The sequence below is a fragment of the Pelmatolapia mariae genome, unplaced genomic scaffold (genome assembly GCF_036321145.2).
Source record: "Pelmatolapia mariae isolate MD_Pm_ZW unplaced genomic scaffold, Pm_UMD_F_2 NODE_ptg000261l+_length_29314_cov_1, whole genome shotgun sequence".
NCBI lineage: Eukaryota > Metazoa > Chordata > Actinopteri > Cichliformes > Cichlidae > Pelmatolapia > Pelmatolapia mariae.
This window is the reverse complement of record NW_027051951.1, coordinates 1,897-16,779: the sequence shown is the minus strand read 5'-3', so window position 1 is coordinate 16,779 and position 14,883 is coordinate 1,897. Positions and strand designations below refer to the sequence as shown.

At 42.1% G+C, this 14,883-nt stretch overlaps 1 protein-coding gene across 1 annotated transcript; it reads left to right on the top strand.

Moving 5' to 3' along the window:
- The first annotated feature begins 4,804 nt into the window (after positions 1-4,804).
- On the top strand, positions 4,805-14,084 carry LOC134622882 (beta-1,3-N-acetylglucosaminyltransferase lunatic fringe-like). Its single transcript, XM_063468192.1, has 8 exons — positions 4,805-5,322; positions 9,280-9,328; positions 9,708-9,810; positions 9,893-10,046; positions 10,989-11,074; positions 11,193-11,352; positions 11,589-11,674; positions 12,624-14,084. The coding sequence occupies exons 1-8, from the start codon at positions 4,957-4,959 to the stop codon at positions 12,688-12,690; spliced, it is 1,071 nt and encodes a 356-aa protein (XP_063324262.1). The 5' UTR covers positions 4,805-4,956; the 3' UTR covers positions 12,691-14,084.
- The last annotated feature ends 799 nt before the right edge of the window (positions 14,085-14,883 follow it).

Here is a 14,883-nt window from a genome sequence, read left to right as displayed (position 1 = left end):
AGGAAAGCTTCTCTGTTCAGTCGTTCGTATCTTATCGGGAACGGGATCATTAATGCGTACCCACAGGATAAGGATAATGGGGCAACACAATCACAACCATTCACACAACCTCTGTTCAAAGTTAGAATCGAGTCTGGTTTTCCACTGCAGGCGCAATTCGTTCAGCACGGTGGTCATGTGACTGTGACTGTGCTGATAAAGTCTAACACGTACCCTGTAGTGACAATATTTACCTCATTCAGATCCTAGAGGCCTATTTCAGACTTATGCATAAAGTTACCAAGGTGAAAAATATAAAAAGTGATTATTATCTAAAATGATAGCAGTGTGTGGGGAGGGGTGGCACCCACAAAACATTTCCATTTGGTTTCCCAAATTTAATGTCACTTTCCTACTTAATCAGCTAAAGGATTTCCTGCTAACATGACGCTTATCATAATAGTATTAAACCACAGGATGCAAGCTACTGATCGCACATCATAGCACCTACGCAAATCATTCTGAGACATGTCACAAACTAGCATCGTGTGTGACAGAGAGGGAACTTTCTGAGAAAGAGCATTTTTGACCTTTGAAACATTTGATAAACATTTGTGTTATCACATTTAAAAAATAACTTAAGTATGGCTCACTAGATGGAACTAGTGCTTGTCTTAAAATGGACTTACCATCACTTGCTTTAAAGCACTTCAACAACAAGCTATAGAAGCAAGATACACACATATGTCATATATGTCAGCTTAATATTTATTCTCTTCTAGCTCTGTTTCCTTTCTGCTATTGAGAAAGACTTTTTCTTTAGCTGCTAAAAGTTAGCTTAAAAAAAAAAGACTGATAGGAGTGATGGGACTGACCCAAATTGTGAAATCACACATATTCAGCCGATTCTCTGCTACAGTAAGGGTGAGAAACCATATTTGATAATTTAAATAAACATCCAAATTGGACTTCGCATGACTCACTGTGAGGTTGTAGAAGCCCACTGGTTTCTACCAGCCACACATGAAAGATCTGGTCATGTGACATATTGGAGGATTTCAAACTTCAGTGTTGTTCGTAAAATCAGGAAGTTTTTTGCCCCTACCTGCTCCCACACATCAGGTCATAACATCAGAACTAACAGTGGTAAGCTGACGAATGTTAAAAATTACACATTTGAAGCCTGTTCTAAAATTTGAGATAGGTGTTGTTTGCGTTGGATTCTAGAACTCTATGGCACAAAAATAGTGGCACCATCATATGTAAGAGATGGGAAGTCTCTTTTTAGGCATGCACCAGATGCATCTAGTGAGCCATACTTATTTCTAAAAGATGCCTTATTATAAACAGGACAGTGGCAGTCAATAGGGTTGGATGTTGCAACAACTTTGCATATCAGCAGACAGTGATCCAGTGAGAAATTTAACCAATTTATAGACAGTTTCAACTGAGAAATATGTGATTTTATTTGTGTTATGACCTTAAAGCAGTTTTTTTTTTGTATTAAAATTACATACATTAGTGTTTATTTTTACTGTCATTCCTGTTACTGCTAAAATTCATTTAGCAATTCAATACTTGTTTAGTTTTGACTGAATCATATATGAGAAAACAAAGAGGAGGTACCACTAGTAGTTACAATCCTTTTTTAACCTACTGTTAAGTATTCAAAATTTTTATGTCAATTTATTTTGTTTTCAGTAGATCTACACTTTCCTTTGACTGTTTTCCTTCCACAGCCTGCTGGATATTGACTCAAAAATGTACTTGCTTTTCTTTTGCAGCTGTCCACTTGGCTCTTTTATGGAAGGCACCCCATCCAGCACCATATCACAGAGTACACACGCTCAATTGTCAGTGAATGAACTTAAATTAAGTTAAATCTTTGAAGAAAAGTATCAGTTTTTAGCCATATTGGATATTAATACCACTTCTGCTTCTGCTTGTGACTGAACAGGGATGCTTTTTTTTTTTTCAAAATTTTGAAAGAACATTTTTTAAAGAAATGTTGAATTTCTATGTATTTTTAAGTGTTTCCTGTAAAGGGTTAAAGTAGCTTCAAAGATAAGTTAATCAGTTCCTTGGACCACAGAAGTGAACAGAAGTGTGACCACCAAACTCAAAACTTAAATGTTATCTTCCTTTACTAACTTTTTTGGGCCATTTCCGTTGTAACTGAACAAATTCAATCAAATCAATAGTACATGTCATACAACTGAGATGCCAGCTGAATATAATTATTATCTACAGTGCCTAAAGACAGTATGACAGCACGCAGTGGTCTTTTATCAGTGTCTGAGACAGGCTTCTGTGTTTTGAAAAATGCAACATTACACCAATTTGCTTGAGGGACCGGCACAAACAAACTGCACACTATTAGAGGGGAAACATTCCTCAGATGGTTGGTGGATCTGGCAACCTGTCTGCTTGGCACGTCTTGTGTTCTGTGTGTGAGAGTGCACAGAGTTGGCAGCACTACACACGCTCCTCTGTCACGGTCTCTTTCAACATCTGTCCTCTTGGAGAATGACCCACCAGGCTTCCACACAGAGGAATTCAATACACTCTCCAGAGAGGAGAACTGCCACTTTTATGTCCAACAACTGAAACGGCTGTGCTGATTTATCATGTGTGTTATGCTGCATTTGAAACACCTGCCATATTTCCTTCCAAGCATCACAGGGGAGGTCATTAATTGTGTCCCATTGGAGAACCTCATTTTTTCAGATACTGATTTTAATTTAACATTGGTCAGATTAATGAAAACTAGACCGCTGAAACAGATGAGACAGATGCAAAATAAAATGAAATGCCTGAATAAACTTTTATGGATCATCCATACGCAACACAAGGAATGTGTGAATAAGTAATTCGGGCACCGTCCTTTTTGATCATTGGATTCCAAACCTTGCTTTAACACCCATGGGATATTTTGAGACAGTACTCTTCGCCAAATTAGGAATTATGAATTTCATTTGGAAAATGTATCCTAAAAAAATCAAAGGAAACTCCAAAGAGCTCTTTTTCTAATAATTCAATTCAGTCTTCTTTATTAAACGTTAAATCAACAACAATCAACAACAACAATCGCCTCACAGCAGACCCTACAATAATACAGAGAAAGCCCCAACAATCGGATGACCCCCTACGAGAAAATGCTTGGAGACAGTGAGAAGGAAAACTCCCCTTTAACAGGAAGAAACCTGTTAATTGGGACTGGTTGGTTCTAGAAGCACAGATGGCTTTGCTTTTGCTAGTTGTCCCTCACCCCCAACCAGTCAAGATGGATTGCTGCCACTCCCTGAGCCTGGTTCTGGTGAAGCTTTCTTCCTGTTAAAAGGGAGTTTTTCCTTTCCACTGCTGCCAAAGCGCTTGATTATAGGGGGTCATGTGCTGGCATCTGCCGTGACCTACTGGAGGTGAATGGAAGAAGACAGGACAAAGACATGCTTTGGAAGAGAGCCAGAGATGAATTATAACAAATAGTTAAACAGAGGTGTATAAACACATAGTGAGCAAAAAGGATCACTGAAGAAGTAACACTCAGTGCATCATGGGAATCCCCCAGCAGCCTAGAACTATTGCAGCATAACTAGAGACATTGTCTGTCTCTCGAATCCAAATTGGAAGCTGGTTCCACAAAAGAGGGTCCTGAAAGCTGAAGGCTCTGCCTCTCATTCTACTTTTAAATACTCTAGGAACAACAGGTAAACCTGCAGTCTGAGAACCTAGAGCTCTAATGAGTGATACAATAGTGATACAATACTATAATAAAGATAAGATGGGGCCTGATATTCCTTGTATGTGAGGAGTAGGATTTTAAATTAGATTCTGGATTTGGCAGGGACCCAATGAAGAGAAACCAATATAGGAGAAATATGCTCTGTCTTTCTAGTCCCTGTCAGTACTCTTTCAGGGAGTTTTTAGGTCATGTTGATAATAACAAATTACAGTAGTCCAGCATAGAAGTAATAAATGCATGAACTAGTTTTTCAGCATCACTCTGAGAAGGATGTTTCTCATTTTGGAGATATTGCACAAATGGAAGAAAGCAGTCCTACATATTTGTTTAATATGCGCATTGAAGCACATATCCTGGTCAAAAACGACTCCAAGATTCTTGGAGAGGCCATGTTGCTAGCGAGTCAGCTATGAGCTAAGCTAAGCTGGTGATTCCCTAAAGACATAAATACTGTGAAAATAATTAGCGAGTGAATCAACATAGTGTACTTTGGATAAAGCATGTGAAGATTACACTATGAAATAAGAAGTTATATATAAGTTTTAAATTAAATTGGCTAAGCAGATAAGCAGCACAAAAACACCGCTTTGTGTTGGAACAGTAAGTGATACTCTGCTCAGAAATTGGAGAAATACCAAATAGGCTGTAAAAGGACAAGTATGAAATTTAAAATGGAACACAACAAATGGCCAATAAAATTAAAAAATAAATTTAATGAAATATTTGGAGCAGGGATATTGTTCCTCTAAATGATTGGGGGGGGGGGGTTACATGAGTTGTTTTTCTTCTGCAGCTGATCACACTGGTTGCATCTTTATTTAAGACAAAGTCCCAAAAGATTTATAGGGAACTTTAGAAAGTTTGTCTTTTAAAGAGACAGTTCACTCCTGTATACACATACGTACAGGCCAATGGAAAACTATGTATATTGGACGCTGGGGTGAGCTGTCCCTTTAAAGTGTATTCAGCAGCGGACTTTCCCTGCTTCTTTGCTGGATCTCCGCCCACACTAAACGCTCAAATCTGCCACTGGATGCAAACCGGACCTAAAACAGTCCCGCCCACTGGTGGATAACTTCTGTGTTAAACACAGCTGCAAGCCACTCAGTGGGAGGTCATCCACTGAAGGAGACACGCGGGACGGCCGTGATTTGTGTACTACAGTGGAAATGCTGTAATCCGGAGACAAGCGCTCTCAGAAACTTTCTCACTCTAAAAGCGTCCACGCAGTCACGATGTGGAAACCTGTGTGGGTATCAAAAGGCCTCCTCGGCTCCGCGGGACCTCGCGCTGCTGCTGCCGCGGTCACCTGTCTGCTGGTGACCGGGATGCTGGTAGTGACTGGCGGACACCCAAGCTGCAGAGTCCCGGAGGAGCTTCCAGCCGCGGGTACAGGCGGAAAAGTTTTCTCAGCGTATTTCAGCAAACTGACCCGGGAGAGAAGAGCGGTGAGCGGCCCCCCGCGGAGCAGCGATCCAACCGGTCCGGTGGAGCGTCTCTCCCCGGCTGATCTGTTCATAGCGGTGAAAACCACCGGCAGGTATCACCGGCAGAGACTGGAGCTTCTTTTGGACACCTGGATCTCCAGGAACATGCCACAGGTAAGTTTGATGGCCCACCTGTTACTCAGAAACGGGCCAGCTTCTCTTCACATCATGACGCACAGGATTTGGTTTTTAAGCACTTCGGTTTCAGCCCTTTGGTAGTCTGTATACTTGTGTTTCTAGCAGCCTTTAGTTCCAGGTCAACTCACTAAAGGCACAATTGGGGAAGGCGTGTCCTAAAGGTTTCATACACTCAAGGCTGCGATTGCCATTTACATCCCAAAGTCTTTGTGTGAGTCCGGGACAGGCTGGACTGGGGCAAAAAAACATGGCCCTGGCAATTTGGGTCTAGGCGGCCCACACAGCATGTGACAATTAAAAGCCAAGCTTTAGTTATTAGTAGTTGCTCATTCATTTTACATGAATCCTTTACATTCGGCCCACCGGGGAAATGCCCTGTAAACCAGATTATCAGTCCTGCCCTGATCCGGCACTCATGGCTCTTTGATGCCCCAGGCAGGGAGCTGTAAAACGGAGATGGGTCCTTTTTGTAATGTATGAGATGGAGATCAGAGGGCAAACAGGCTGATCACACTCCTGCTAATGTGTTGACACGATACAGGTAGAGGAGAGGAGGAGGAGAGACTGCGCTGATCAGGCAGGCCTAATGACATGAGCCAAGAGAGAAAGTTAACTTGACAATTCAGATCATTTTTTTCTTTGTCTCTGCGATAACATTAACATGAAAGAGCTGAGCATGGTATCAGTCTTATCAATTTTATTTATATAGCACCAAATCACAACAACAGCTTTCTCGCCTTACTTTGTAAGGCAAAAACCTTACAATAATAGAGAGAAAACAGAACAAACACCAACAGTGAGACGAGCCCCTATAAGCAAGTACTTTGGCGACCTTGGGAAGGGAAAAACTCCCATTTTTAACAGGAAGAAACCTCCACAGAACCAGGCTTAAGAAGAGGCAGCATTCTGCCTTGACTGGTCGAGGCTTAAGGGGAGGAAGACAACTTACTTTGCAGATTTTTTTTAAAAGTCTTCTGAGATGAATTATTTCAAATTATCATCAGGATTCATCTTGAAACTGTGCTTGCAGCTGAATTTTAACCTCAAGCTACCCAAACAAGATGTTTTTTGTCTCTTGTGCTATAAATGTTTTCACTCAGACTGTGTGCACAGGGCTAATCATCAACTAATCATTTTCATGTTCTGAAAAAAATCAATCTTCAGATTTTTTGTAATTGTGTCTATTTAAAAAAAAAAAAAAAAAAAAAAGAAAGAAAGAAAGAAAGAAAACGACTACAAAATATTTTTCAACTTTCTCCCAAATGAGTCATTAATGAATTGGCCGATCACTACAGTTTTTTTTTTTTAGTTTTTTTTTTATTAAAACATTAGTCCTGTGATGAGGATTTAGAAGTGCTGGAGTTTTAGGGAGAGGCTGGTACAGGAGGAGTTTCAGTGCCTCACAGATAAATATTTAGGATCAAACAGGACGAGCAGACAGCTTTTTGGTCTGAGGCGCGGTGGTGAGTGAGTCAAGGATGAATCTGTTGCTATAAAACACATGGGCCAGCGGTTGAGTGCACCCAGCAGCTTCAAAGCTCGTAATCAAAGGCAGACGTGACTGTGGATCGTGCGGCTGTCATTCTGATTTCCATTTAAACCTCAATGTTTGAGGGGATGAAGCTCATTCGAGTTCAGTGCTACACCCAGACTGTTGACATGTAAATACAGTTTATGTGGAAGGAAATCAGCTTGTCGTGTGTATGTGGGGCATAATCATGCATTAGCTCTCGCAGTCAGGTGTTTGCAACCCTACCCGTTTCCCAGACACACCTCTGTACTGTAAGGTTGCTGAGTAATGGAAACGTGCACACACAGTCAGAGACCTTCACGAACGCACACATGCCCTGGGAACGCGAAGGATTTCTCATGGGAAGTTACAAACGTGTCTGATCACGAGGATAAACACGCGCGCACTCCACCACACACACACTGACTGGCTTTTGCTGCTTTTTTTTTTTTTCCCCTGGGTTGCCAGCCCAACTCCTGGCAACCTACCCCCACCTCCCAAAAAGCAAAAAAGGTCCACATTTTCTCCTCCTCCCCCCGCGCTGCTGCCTTCTTCTTAGACTGGCTCAGGCGTGCACTGGTATGTCATAGACATACTCTTACGCAGGCGTTCTGATGCAGAAGCTGACTCTGCTCTGGAGGCTTAAGAGGCTCAGAGTGGAAAAAAAGACTGACAGAATCTCACAGCTGGCTGGAGTGTTTCTGTTTTTTGGGGGGGGGTCAGTCACGTTTACTCTCTTGATCACGTAGTACTTAAAGCAAAGATTTATTGATATATTCATGCTGCATGTCAGGAGGGAATAAACTGACTCAAGAACGAGGAAAGAGCCTGGAAACAAAGAGCCTATAAGATGCAAAGACTTGAATTTATTTCGTCAAATGAAAAAAGTGTGCAGTATATGATACATTTTTGGAGGGGACACAACGCAGTGCTATGATGGGTTTTGTTATTTAGTGTCCTAGGAAGTCCTTTGCATTCAGTTTGTGGCTGGAGGTTGTAGCAGACTTTGGACATCTGCCCTGCTGCCAGGTCTGGACTGCAGCATCCTCTCGCATCAAGTATTGATCTGTCTGCTGGCAGAGAAACTTCTTGGCAACTTTTGTGGAGAAGTTCTGTAGACTTCAAGGACAGCCGTAGCACTAACAGCATTTAAATGATCTTTAGCTGCTAAATGATTTCGCTGCAGCTCTTTGTCCTCTTACCATCGAAATGCAGTAGAATCTTTTTGTTCTATGTAAGAGTTTTGGGGACTTCAGATGTTAAGTTTCTAATGCCTCACTCGAACATAGACAATAAAGTCATAAATGAACCATAAAGAATTCTCTTTATGAACAACAATGAAAGAAAAACGGAGAGACAGATTAAATCCACTCAATCTGAGATTCCTGAACCAAACTGTCTGCCAAGTACAGTGATGACCTTATGTATTAGCTACTTGCACTTACCACACTTGTTTACCCTAAATTTGATATTGAGAAATTGGGTGATTTTCATGGACTTCTATTCAATAGAGTCGCCCCCTGCTGGCCATGAGAAAGAATGTCCCTTTTCAAACCCACAGTCTGTATTTAGCTTTAACATATTAGCACAACAAGCAATTTAACATTTAGGTGTTAGCGTTTAGCTCTATACGCCCTTGTTTTTCTTTTTGGGGGCTTTCAGTTTTTTCCATCAGTTGGCTCTTTAACACTTCAACTGCTTTTATGCTGGACTGAGCTGACAGGATGTAAAATCATCAGATACCTTGTCTAAACGGCCTGCTGCATCATCCTACAATGGGGGAACTAATGATGTGATCCCCTGCTGAATTTGTAAGTGAGCAAACTTACAAATTCAGCAGGGGATCACATCATTATTTCTACCCCTGAACATTTGTGGGGACTAAATATGACAACTCTTTACCCCCGCCCCCCCAGGACCTATAAACGCATTCAGAATTACTCCCAACAGTGAGCACATTATACCTGCGATTGTTTCATTTCAAACACATTGTCCTGGAACAAAAAAAGCCAAAACAACAGACTATTTAGAGACGTGTATGTGTGTTTTTTTACTTCCTGTGGAGGGTTACGAGGTCTGCACAGCTTCCTGAGTGCACAGTGACCCTCAACCCTGTCACTCACCACATTAACACTCACACAGACACGCGCAGCAAGGGGGTCGAAGCCAGCTGCTGCGCTGCTGATAGACGGGAGGCTTACCTTTGGCCTGGCGCTCAGTCAGCGCAGCGTCGGCGCTGCTTACTGCTGCTTCGTGGAAACGGGATGAGTCTCACCTGAAATCACAAATGTGATCTGTGAAATGCTGATGCAGTCATCACCTGCGTGGTTGCTGTTTTTCTTTCTGTGCTGCTCGGGAAAGATTACTGAAATAATATGACCGGCGTCGTGTTTGCGGGTTTTTGTTTTTTCTTTGTTCCACAGACATACGTGTTCACTGATGGAGAGGATGAGAAGCTGAGGAAAAGAATAGGTGAGAGAGACACACACATATGTGCACACACACACAAACACACACAGCAGTTTTGCTGAGTAGCTGCAGTCTTATCTACAGTGTGCGAGGCAGGAAATCAGGGACCAGGCTGCTGACTGGGCAGTAATGTTTCCACAAAGTGCAGGAAGTCACTTCAGTTTAATCAACAGGCCTTTCCTCCTCTTACTCATGGAATTGTTCAACTTACAATGAGAAGAATAACTGATTGAATTACACAGTGCAGAAATGTGTAATTGGGGTGTTTTTATAAGGGTGTTTTGAAGCAGTCAGGATATAATGAAATCCAATACTTAAACAGCTCCACTGCTTAAGTCGAGGCTGCCTTGATCATTGATTTCTGCTTCTTATTGATCATCAGGAGCTCACCTGATCAACACCAACTGCTCTCAGGCACACAATCGTCAGGCGCTGTCCTGTAAAATGTCTCTGGAATATGATGCTTTTATCAGCTCTGGGAAGAAGTAAGGCGCAACGCACACCACACTGTGCACCACATACCCACATACACAGAGTTTACTAACCCACAGCATTGTTATGTCGCAGGTGGTTCTGTCACGTTGATGATGATAACTACCTGAACACAGGCTCCCTGCTGAAACTCTTATCTCAGTACAGCCACACACAGGACGTTTACATTGGGCGGCCCAGCCTCGAGCGACCGATAGAGGCCACGGAGAGGCCCGGCACTGACGAAATGGTAATTTTTGTCTAGAACAGTTTTACCTTAAAATTGGAATATTGAATGTTTTAGGTTTGTAACTATGCAGGTTTGCACCTTTTTGTTCCTTCTCTTACATTTTTTTTCTTTCTTTCTACTCCTGGCTCTCTTTGACGTCACAGAGGGACGGGAGTACGGTGGCCCCGAGAGGTCAAACAGACTGTAACATAAGAAAACACCGGCAAATAGAAAAATGCTGCAAAAGCACACTAAACACAACAGAAGTTGAATAAAACACAAAAGTAGAAAAAACGATCTCACAATAACACGTCGCAGTAACGTGATGCAACAGCTGCTGAAGTGACAGAAACCAAAACATGAGAAGGGTCGCACTGAGACACGCTTAAGGTGGGGGATTCATCAGTGTTTTCAGGGAGAAAAAGATACTGTGTGTGGGGGGGGGGTGGGGTTATTTTTTTAATCGCATGATTCATATAATAGTGTCAATATGTTTGTAATTAGCCGGATGCTGTTAGCTTGTCACTTCCCCAGCTGTTCTCATGTTATCGTCTCCCCAAAAACACTTCAGTTGTGTTTTGTGGGGGTTTGTCAGCTTTTATCTTGCCTATTTGCTGGTGTTATAAGTGTTTGACTGATCAGGGCCACCGTACAGCAGCCCCTTCCACTAGCTGTTTGAGAGGGGCAGCCAATAAGAATAAAGCTGGTTTAAAGTTAGTTGGAAGGCAGCGACAACAGCTTGTTTCAGACACTGGGACATGCAAAGCTACTCTAGAATAAAAACATGAAGCTGGAACAATTGATGATCACACAATGGTCCTAAGATTGTTTATCGACATGCGGAAATTTGCAAAAGAGATTTGTGGAAGCTGCACAACAAAACAAAGTGGAAAATGAATAAATTAATAAGAGAGGAAGTGGACAGTCCATTTATATTCATGCTGTGTGTGTGTGTGTGTGTAGAAGCAAGTGCGTTTCTGGTTTGCCACCGGAGGAGCGGGGTTCTGTCTGAGCCGTGGCCTCTCCCTGAAGATGAAACCTTGGGCAAGGTAAGCCCTCTCTTAAGATGAATTATATTTTTTTAAATTTATTTATTTATTTTCTTGGCACCGTTTCAGCTGCAGGTCTCATTTACTGTCTCTCTGATTCTTTCCTTCTCTGTTCTAGCGATGGCACTTTCATGACCACAGCTGAGCACATCCGCCTCCCCGATGACTGCACGGTTGGTTACATTGTGGAGGCGCTGCTCGGCGTGAGCCTCATCCGCTCAGGGCTGTTTCACTCCCACCTGGAGAATCTGGGACTGGTGTCAGACATACACAACCAGGTACACACGTCCACACACACAAAGACTCATTGTGACGCCAAAGAAACTAAATGGGCAGATGAGGAGACAAGACATCTTGCACAAAGACCAATCACAGTTTTAAAGAGCGTGATTAAGATCTGCATCAGAATTTGAGGATCTCTCCCTTTTGCTCAGAGTTTCACAAACTTTGCCTTGGTGGCTTTTGCTCACAGACAAGAAACTAACAAGCCTCATATATGTCGCCCTCCCATCAGGTCACTCTCAGCTATGGCACATTGGACAACAGCAGGAACACTGTTAACGTGAAAGGCCCGTTTACTATAGAAGAAGATCCCACCAGGTAAATTTTCTGTGTCAACATGTTTTACGGTATATTGTCAAAAACATTTGCTTGTCTGCCTTCTCACACACACGTACATGAGTGACATCCCGCTCCACAGGGATTATGTCAGCACATCATATTAACAGCTTCAACTCTTCTGGGAAAACTTTCCGCAAAGCATAAGAGTGCCATAATCACACCATAATCCCCCTCTACCATACTTTACACTTGGCCCTGGAAGTGATTGCTGGGATTGGTGACTCAACGGCGTTGGCAGTATAGTTTGTTTCCTGATGTAATGTTGAGCACAGGACACAACGGTGTAATTGTTTGATCTCTAAAATAGTGACTAGAAAATAGTCAGTAAAAAAACAAAAGGTCACCTTCACTGTGATTATTTACAGTTCAAGGACCATAGCACATCCAAGCAAAGCAAAACAAAAGGCTGGAGAACACGCTTCCTGACATTAAGGGGATTCCTTCCCTTCTTTTCCCCCTTCCCTTGGCTCTTTGGCCAGTAATTATATTGTTGTGTATTGAATTGAGGTAATTCTCTTTATTTATCTACTTTGTTAGCAGGCGCTGATGGCAGTGTGCCTAGATGGTGGGAGGTAATGAGATAAGCTCGCTGTGAGCCACTGGCGGCTAATGGAGGGGAATAGAAAATCAGTAAAGCCTGCAGTAGTTTATTTTGTTATTTATTTATTTATTTATTTATTTTTTTTAATCTATTCATCATAGTCCTACAGCTGCTTTGGCAGTCTGCTTTCAAATACAGTTTTAATACATGTGTAGTAAGCTTTATGTAAGCACTTGTGGTGCATGTTTTACTACTACAAGTTTCCTGGCTTTGTCCTCTGTCTGTGTGCGTGTGTATGTGCAGCTGATTGTATCCACGGCCTTATTTTGAAATGCCCAGTTGGCAGCTTCCAGGCATTGTCACACTCATTTCCCCCCTCTCTCTCAGATTTAGGTCTGTCCATTGTCTGCTGTACCCAGACACTCCTTGGTGCCCCGGCCCCTGGCGACTTTAACACCCATCTAGAGACAAAAGAGGGAGGAAGGGATGGACCGATGGGGGAGAAAACGTAAATATCTGCCGAGTCCCGCCGCTGCCGACTCCGGAGAATGCCTCGAGGCAGTCGGGAGATTTGTGTTTGCCTCTCTACAACTCAACTAGAAGACAGGCTTTTTAGGACACTTGAACTCTGACCCTGTGTGTAAAAGTCACGTGTCTTTTACGTGGAAAACTGATGGAGATTGACATTTATTTTTTTAATATGTAGCTTATTTCTTTTTTTTTTTCTTTCTTTTTTTTTTTTTTTACGTACATGATCAAATGTAGACTGTTATTTCCAGTTTTTTGAGGCGCTGAGAGGAAAGTGTTGCTGTCTTTGGACAGACTGCTAACTGATGGCTTATTGTGCCTTCATACTCACAATGCTGACCCCAACAGTATGAATTTTATTTATCTGACTCTGCAATAATGCAAAAGGCCTTCAAAATGTCATAGTCAAAGATGCTTTTCTCCTGCAAGCAGGGCTGTTTAAAGTCTGTATGTTTGTCTGACTACATGGATTTATAACACATTTTATGATCATAACATCGCATTCATCCTCTGAGAACAGGGAATGCCAACGCCAGCTTACTCATAGCAAACTCTCAGATATTTTAGTTTCAAGTTTATCAGGCCTGGAGCGATGATTCAGGCACGCACCTCAAGGCCTGAACTTTTGCCGACATCACCCGGGGAAGCTGCAGTCAGATCGGCTGATCCTTAGCATGCCGGTTCACGAACACGAGAGTCTGCGTGATGTGTGATTGCGCCTGTGGAAGAATGCCGAGCAGGTATTAGTCTATTGAAGTCACGATGAGTCATGTGTGCTGCCTTCTGCACGCTCTGAGGCGGATTTTCTCCCGCTGCGTGCTACACGAGAAAGGGCAAATTTGGACAATGTGTCGATCTGATTTCACCAGTGTTATCTGGAGTTTGTGTGCAAGATATGACACAGTATGAGTGTAGAGAGATGCTCAGTACCAGTAGCGCCGCTCCATTAGAACTTTTATAGAAGTTGGCCCCACTTGGATCTAAACTGCTGCGTAGTGCAGCCTGTCCTGCTTTCCTTTGAGCATCCTCTCTCTTCTTTCTCTGCTGTAAAAAAATCTCTTGAATGTATATGACTGTATTTCCCCATCATGAAGGAAAAAAAACATGTCCATAGTGTTAAACAATGTGGGGTTTGTTTTTTTTGTTTGTTTGTTTTGTTTTTTTTCCATCAGTGTTCAATATAAACCCCATTCTTGGATGTATATATTTTAGAACTGCACGTTTTTCTCTTATTTTTGCTGTTTGCAATTTGTCATTTGATTAAAAGACTAAAAGGAACAGTCTGACATTTTGGGGAAATGACTTTCTTCTCTTGTTTGTGCCTGGGTTACTCTGTCGTATGATGTAATGTCAGTCTTCTCATTTAATTCTCCAAGAAAACAATCAGATTCCCCAAAATGTCAAACTGTCCTTTATTCCTGATAACAAAAACTTCTTTGTAAAGGTTATTATTGATGCAAAATGGAAGACATGACTGCACTGCTTCTAAAATGTTTTTGTTTTTGAGCATTGACTCATGTTGAGTCGTCTTGATGTCTTTCTGTGTGTTGAAGGAAGTTTGTGCAATTAATAAAAGTCCACCCCCACCCCTCCCCACGTGAATGTATATATGATAACTGTTGCTCCTGAAGCAGAAAGGCTCTCTCCAGTATCTGGACTGTATGGTTATAATAAAAGTGTTTTATCAATCAGCTGTTTGTTCTCTTTACTCAATTGCTTATTGTCGAATTCTCCAATTACAAACAAGTTGGAGTGATAAAAATTGCACATGCAAATACACTCACACTTCTTACACGAAAAGATATCTGCTGTTTGTTTGAAGAAGTCTGTGAGCTATGAAGAAAAATGCACTTTGACCTTTCACCTTTTTACTTGTTCGTGAATCTATGGGTTTCTGTCTGGCGGAACCTCTCCTCCGCACTCATAACCCTCTGACATTTCCCTCACACATTCACACTAACAGTCCTCTTATCTGATCAAGCCATGCAGAAGGGCCTGCAAGAGATAAAGGCAGAACCCAAAGATTAGCAGGCCGTGTGTGTGTGTGTGAGAGTGAGTGACCTCTCTCCCACTGTGAACCCACCGGTGTCAGGCTGTGTTGACCGTGACGAAAACTTAG

Bases quoted from the DNA above. Each gene is read 5' to 3' on its own strand.
- LOC134622882 (XM_063468192.1), top strand. From the start codon at position 4,957: ATGTGGAAACCTGTGTGGGTATCAAAAGGCCTCCTCGGCTCCGCGGGA. The intron at 9,329-9,707 runs GTGAGAGAGACA...ATTGATCATCAG, and splicing joins GAAGCTGAGGAAAAGAATAG to GAGCTCACCTGATCAACACC. The intron at 11,353-11,588 runs GTACACACGTCC...CCCTCCCATCAG, and splicing joins TGTCAGACATACACAACCAG to GTCACTCTCAGCTATGGCAC.